At 36.7% G+C, this 7,339-nt stretch overlaps 1 protein-coding gene across 12 annotated transcripts in view; it reads left to right on the top strand.

Moving 5' to 3' along the window:
• Window positions 1–7,339, top strand: part of mecom (MDS1 and EVI1 complex locus) — a 169,509-nt gene that overhangs the window by 57,148 nt on the left and 105,022 nt on the right. For all 12 annotated transcript variants that reach the window (XM_015389712.1, XM_015389709.1, XM_015389707.1 and 9 more), the window contains exon 2: window positions 6,558–6,883. In XM_015389712.1, coding sequence (XP_015245198.1) covers window positions 6,558–6,883 — 326 coding nt within the window. The remainder of the gene's footprint in view (window positions 1–6,557; window positions 6,884–7,339) is intronic.

Raw genomic sequence — 7,339 nt, 5'->3', positions numbered from 1 at the left:
TCTTCTACTGGCTGTTATCAGGTATATCTGATTGTGTACAATAGGATTTTGAGCAAAGTTTTTACCATTAAATTATGCAAAAGGTGTCTGATGCAAAACATTTCAGAAACCGTATGTATCAAATACGATACATTTGGCATTATAGGGTTAAGAGAATTATATAATTCTTTCAGATTTCCCTGGACCCACATTAGATGACTAACAAATGCCAAATCTATAGGCGATGGCAAACATCTCTAAAGTCTAGTAATTCTGTTATATACTATTCAATTCTGGTCTTCAGACAACAATATCATACAAATTATGTTCAAAACTCTTCTTAATCAAATATTTAGGTTGTTTGCAGAACCCAGTAGCAATTTCATTCACCAAACAAAAGGAAATGTAACCATTTTATTACGGTATGTTCAACCAGTTGCAGGACAATGAGTGTAAAGTACAAGTGTTTGACTCCTATAGCCTATGTGGCTTTAAGGTTCTTAAATAATTTTTCTTTTTTTATTTAAAACCAATAGCCCAGCAAGAATCTCTCCAAAGACTTAGACAGAAGAATATAAAAATATTGTAGCATCTGGTCACTTTAGCCCTTTTCACCAATATTTTGTATCCTTGAATTGCAATTCATATTATTCTTACTTTCATGTTGTAGCTGTATATAAATAATTTCATACTCATGCGCTTATTCATTGCATATAACTGTAATCTTTTTTTTATTAATGTATCAACTCATACATAGTGTACTTCATGTTAGATTGAGTGTTGGTCTTGTTTTACACCTCATTTCAATCAATTGTGGTTTAGATCCCTGTTTGGATCTGTTTACCTTTGAGAAATAAGACAGCACTTGATTCATGGGTCCTTAGTGATGAATGAAAAGTTAAGCAAACATGTAATATATTATTATATATTATATATAATATATATTATTCTTTGATCTTAGTGATGGTGGTGAGACATTAATCCAAAACTTCAGATTTTTCCTCCTGGCATTGAAAATCTCAATCAGAGGATCTTAAAGGCCAAGAGGAGGAATTTTGGGCTAAGCTATATGGTGGTACTGATAGTATGGTATTGTTCCTTTGCTGTGAGCCTTTTTTAAATCTTCAGTGAATGTTGTGAATACCATGCTTGCCAAAAATTAACTCAGCTACTCTCAAGTCTTTTCATACCAATTTTATCAATATAAATGAATAAACAGCTTATATTATCGACCTCGATGCATCTTTGTTTCTCAATAAAAATGACTAGCCTTATTTTAATGATTTCTTGAAACATTTCAACTTAATATTTAACTTTTTTTATAGATTAGAGTGAATCACTGAAAACTTAATTATCATTATTAAAGCAGAAAGGAAGACAAAGCAAGGGAGGGAGGTTAAGACGGCAAACAGGGAAAGAAGGGTTTTCTATGTTCACAGGTAGGTTATTCTCTGTAAACATATGTATCCATTTGTCCCGTGGGTGCATTCCCCTGGCGTCCCGTCAGCGGTGGCTGGGTCACACCTCCATTAGGGGCTTTGTCACAGTGATTAATAGCTCCTTCTATCATCTTTAATTCACTCCCTGATGATGGCGGCGCTGCTCGCTGCTCGGGGTAATCATGTGATGTATGAGTCCGCCCAGCACCTTGTGGCAGAGGTGAAAATCATTCCACCCATGCAGATAGCAAGCCTGGGAACAAATGTTTTGTAACCTTAATAAAAATGTATGCATTTGATATCAAGTGTGAGTATTTGAATACATGATATATAAGTATGTGAGGGAGTGTGTGTTTAAGCAAACTGTCATGATGTATCTTTCTCTCTTGTTGACTAATTCAGTGAGGGAAACTAAATTGTTTCCCTATTTCACATGACATTTTTTCTCTACATTCAATCATTTTAAAATCTACATCAGATTTTCTAAAGTGCCTTTTAAAGGTGTGAATGTGAAAGTAGCTTTTTAATATTTGATAATGATAAAATCATAAATAAAATTTTAAAAGTGATTATATTTTTCCTGGAAGGTAAATCTTTGCCCCAATCTCAAGTCTTTGCAGCATCTGACCTGTATTTTTGCTAACTACCTTCTGTACCTGCAAAATGGGACTATCCCCACAGCATGATAGTCTCTGCCATGTCCTATCATGTTAGTGAGTTTCTCATGGTGACTTGCAATGGCTTTACATGTGTGACTCATAACTTTATTTTTATGGCCTCTGACAAGAACATATTTACTTCATCCCTGTTGTCTCCCCAGTTTATCTGGTTTTGGTTACCTTTAAATAAAACTTAAAATGTCCTCACCAATGACTCACTTCTAACCCCTCTTCTGAGGCTGAATTTTCAAAGCTGACATGCATATGCACTTGTTTCTCCAGGCAGAAAATTTTGCTCTCTGAAGCTGTTAATATTTGTAGCTAGTCCACAGTTACCATGTGCTGAATATCTGTTTTTTCTGATTTATGTTCTTCTTAACTTTGTCTTTCACTTTAGCTAGATATCTCTTTAATTGCTCTTTCTTAGTTTTTAGACTAAGTATTTACTTTGTCCCTGGTGTATCCCAATAAGGTTTTTGGTAATATGGCGAAATTTGAAAGAGTGAATACTTCTTCTTTAACCTTTTTTTTATTATTATTTTTATGATCAATTTCCATTGAAGTCCTTAATGTATCTCAAATGTGATGCTGGTCTCTGCTGGAGTTCCCCGTCTTTAGCCTGGATTCCTTCTCTAATGAGGGGCGTCAGCTTGTACTAATCAAGTAATGTCCATCATTGAGCAAACAAATAGGTCTATTTGCCTTACAGAGGTCAGGACACAGAAAAGCATGCACGCACACAGCTATCAGATGATCTGTGTGAACTGTCCCAGTTGCCCCGTAAGGCTGAGCAGCGCCACGGTCTTTGACTTATCAATCATCTGCATGTGAAACCACAAATTTTTAAACCCCTGAACACAGCCTATTTGTTTTCGTCGAACGTTTACCTTACAGAAACGTATATGTTTATGAGATGAAATGCTCTCATTGAAACCAGTGGAGCGGGAGAATATCTGGCCTGAATCAAATATAAACTTCTAGCCCCGCACACAAGGGGAAATGTCCAGAGGAGAAACAGCAATGAAGGGATACGGTTACCTTTAAAAGCCCTTGTCCCTCCACCATATGGCAAACTTCTCATCTAGGCTTGTAACCATGTTACACAGTCTGCACACTGGAAATCACTGCACAGGCTCCCAGGGCTGCAGCACATTGAATTCATGCCTGGCCCAGCTCAGTCAACTAGTTTAAACACTTTCCCTTTCAAGAAAGCTGGACTCACACATTGCTTGTGCCAAATATAATAGCTGCACAGACCCTGTAATCAGATGTTGCTCGAAGGAATAACTTTAAGACAAATTCAACTAGTAAACCTTGTATGTTTCCATAAATACTTTCTACAAACATAAAAAAAAACTCTGACATATATTTGTTACACTAAGCTGAGTCAGCACTTTGCACTGTTGTAGAGATTTCTTTCCTTACAGCAAACATATTTTGACAGCACTTATTATTCCGGTAGAGGAAAACAGCTTATGTTGTACTTATTCTGCATTTTACACCTTTGCATTCCTTGTCACATACATTGTGCACTGAGACTACCCCGTCGGTTTATTGATACTGTGTAAGGACAAACTGCTATAGGCTTTGTTTTCTCTCCCTGTATTCATAAATAAAAAAAAGTATATGGTTAAAATCTAGAGGTTATTTCTTGGGTTGGTGCCTCACTGTACCACCTGTTGCCAAATTAACCCATTGAGTCAATCAGAGTAATTGTTAATTAATGTCTATTGAGCACAGATTTTGAGTATGTGTGTGTGTGTCTATCTTTTTGGATTAAGGAATCCATGGCTGACACCGTAGAGGTACAGTGTCACACAGGAAGCCCTTCAGGAATGTTCCTTTGAGCAGGGATGGGTTTTTGAACCTCATTAGCAGAGCCCCTTCTCCCCGTGACCTGTCAGCCCACGTTAGGCACAGCTCAAGACAAAGCAGCAGATTCCTGCAGATCATTTCCGGCTTTAGTGTCTGTCTCGCTCACTGTGTGACACCTGGCCAGCAGTATGTCTTGTTAACTCCCTTGTTCATCACCTTTCATCACCTATTTGTCCGCAAGTGTGCATGGCTTTGAGCTGATCTGGTGCCATCTCTCCGGTTACATGTGGGATTAATGTTTCCGCCTGTTCTTTTACCTTCACATTCCAAATCTTTGTCTGTTTTTTAAACTGCAATACAGAAAACATTTCTACCCAGAGTTCATGTTCCATAATGTTTTGGGGTTTTTTTTATTTTAAAGCAGGGATTAATTCAGTCTCTTTGCCACCGCCAGTATCCACCTGCATGCTAAAGCACTCTGAAGAAGCCCAGAGTGGATTGAGGGGTCATACTTCTACATCCTGTTTGATTCTATTCACAATTAACCTTCATGTGATTCTGTCTGTTTTCACTGCATGCTGGAGAAAGAGTTCAGGAAAAGGAAATATAAAACAGTCAGCACAGTACAATGTAGAGCAGATCATGTTTCTCAACCATGGCATCAATGCAAACAAATAGCAAACTTGTTTTGGTTTTTTTGGTGTAAGATCTAAAAAATACATTTATATAGACTTAGACTTAGACAAATTTATTTGTCATTTTGTTTACACAAGTGTCAAAAAAAATATATATAAACAGTAATATAAACATATGACTGTAAATTTACAGTTTTAACATTTCAGGTTTTTTTTTTGTTTTTTTATATATATATATAATGATAAAATATAATAAATATGATAAAATACAATACAATAAAATATCCATTTTTTTCAAAACATTCAGCAGTCTAATGGCAGTGGGGAAGAAACTTTTATGGAATATAGAATATACGAGTTAAAATCATAAATATAAAATAATAAATAAAATATAAATATAGAGCTTTTACTAAAAAAATTTGGTCAAGTTAAAACCCCAAACTTCAATTGACTTTCTGCTCGTTCCACATGATAGACCAACATTAAAGTATACATAATTGTGAAGTAAAGGGAAAATGTTTAACTAATAAAAATGCATAAAGTGTGGCATGCATTTGTATTTGATACATAATAACATTAAGTACAAGCACCTATTTTCAGAAGTGATTGTATTTGTAAACAGAGGGTACATGTGTAATATAGTCTTAGTATAGATCCAGGCAATGTGTGAAGGTGTAGGAAAAAAAAAATTAACAAACTGTAATTGGAAAAATAAGCTAAGCTTAAACCATTATTTGAAAATTGAAATACAACTGCAAACCTTCCAGAACGCAACATACATGGAAAGGAGAAAATGAATGTAAAGTACATATCTAACCTTTATGGGATATTTGTACGAGTAAGTAAATGTAGAAAGAATTCTATACGCCATGCAAGACATACAAGCAAATTTTGGGAGAAGATGCTCAGGTGAAATCAAATTTAGACCTTATGGGTTACGTGCAAAGTGATCAGTTTGGTCAAAATCTAACCTAACTTGAGCAAACCACCTGAAAGTTGTCAACAACATTATGCAATAAGATCTGTTTTTCTTTGGGAAGCTTTTCAGAGTTGATAGTATAATAAATGGAACTAAATTGTCGAAAAAAACCTTTTCAGGCTTCAGATGATGTGATACTGGGACGAAGCTTCCCCCTCCATCAAAACACAGATATCGAAAGTACAGTCAGCAATGCAATGAAAAAGTTCAGATCAGGGGTCTCAAATGTGGTCAGTGTCCTGAAACATTCTTACCTGGCATGTTGGACTCGGTGAGATGTTTACATTGTCCATCATGCCTGAAACCAGTTGAATTACTACAGTAGCAGCCATTCAAAATGGCCTTTCCCAGTCAAATGCCAGCCGAATGGAAGCCCACTTCCCTGCAGCTCCCTGCAAAATCCCCTCTAACTTCCAGCAACTGGCCTTCTCTTAGGCATGCATTTTGTTTTACTCTGACTTTACCCTTTCCCTGAATTACAGAGTCTGACCAGGAGATGACGCTTCCTTTAGGTCTTAATGTCCACAAATCATGAAAGAAAGAATATTTTAATACAAAGATTGATGTTTAAAGAGGAATGGTAGGGGACCAGCCAATGACTCAATTTTGAATGGCTACTACTGTATATTAAAAGACTTAAATTGGAAGACAACCTGACTTACCCTCAGCTTTTCTAAAGACGTTTCAACTCCTATCAAGGAGTCTTTGTCAATTCTGTCAGCTCGGTCCAGAGCTCCTGGATAGGTATCAAAACGTCTTCAGAAAAACTGAGCAAATTTTGCCTTCCAATTTAACCCTTTCCTGTTGTTGCCATGACCTGGATGACTGAGATTTTACACAGACGTATAAAAGAATGTTATCATGCATTAGTAATGACTTCATAATTTGAGCATTGTCAGATATATTTAAGCAGAGACTCAAAGTATTTAACATTTCTGTGGAAGCTTTCATTAGAGCTCATGAAGAGAACATATGTTTTCAGCATCTCTCAGTAATTTAACAACATATAATCAAGCATCACTGTGTAATATAGCTATTATGTCATTCACAGGTGATGGCGATGATGACTTTGCAGTCTATTCAAGCAGCGTCTTAGACGACGTTTGTGACTCAAATGGCGATCCTTCACATTCTACGGCCCAGGCAGATGACCCGCTGTCCGACGATGACTCTTCATCTCCATCACTCCAACAAGCAGGCATTCTTTTCCCTCAAAGCAACTTAAGCGTTCCTCTGGACTTTGAATTGAGAGAGTCAACGGTTCCAGGTGCGAGTCTGGGCATCTGGAGCCGCAGGAAGGTGAATGTAGGGGAAAGCTTTGGACCATATGAGGGAGAGCACACGCCCTGTCTCCAAGATCCCACGCAGGGTTGGGAGGTAAGAACACGCATCTCTTTTGCTGTTACTCCACAGCTTGAATCAAGAGTAAGAAAATGAATTATTTAAGAAAGCAAACTGTATCCCAACTCAAGCTGACTCCAAACTTGGAGGGATATTTCACTTTAACTTTGTGGCAATGTATTGAACACTGTCTATTTTCGGAAAACAAATTAGATGTTTAAGGATAGTTCTCATGGTGAATATTTTTGAAAGCTCTGTTTTGTGACAAATGATGATAATGAAGTTTAATGAGAAGCTTCTTTCCTAATGTTTGCCCACTTTTTCTTCCTTTGTTTAAAGATTTGAAAACAGCCACAACAAATTGTATTTGTGAGAATCATAAGGCTGGGGTTGCTCTAACAAAGCAGATGATTTTGTTTTTAGTTTGAATGATGTTTATGTAAAGCCTATTATCACCAGATATTATCACTTGGCAGACCAAGTGTATTAAAG

This window comes from Cyprinodon variegatus, unplaced genomic scaffold (assembly GCF_000732505.1).
Source record: "Cyprinodon variegatus isolate N-32 unplaced genomic scaffold, C_variegatus-1.0 Scaffold470, whole genome shotgun sequence".
Taxonomy (NCBI): domain Eukaryota; kingdom Metazoa; phylum Chordata; class Actinopteri; order Cyprinodontiformes; family Cyprinodontidae; genus Cyprinodon; species Cyprinodon variegatus.
This window is presented reverse-complemented; position numbering and strand designations above follow the sequence as displayed.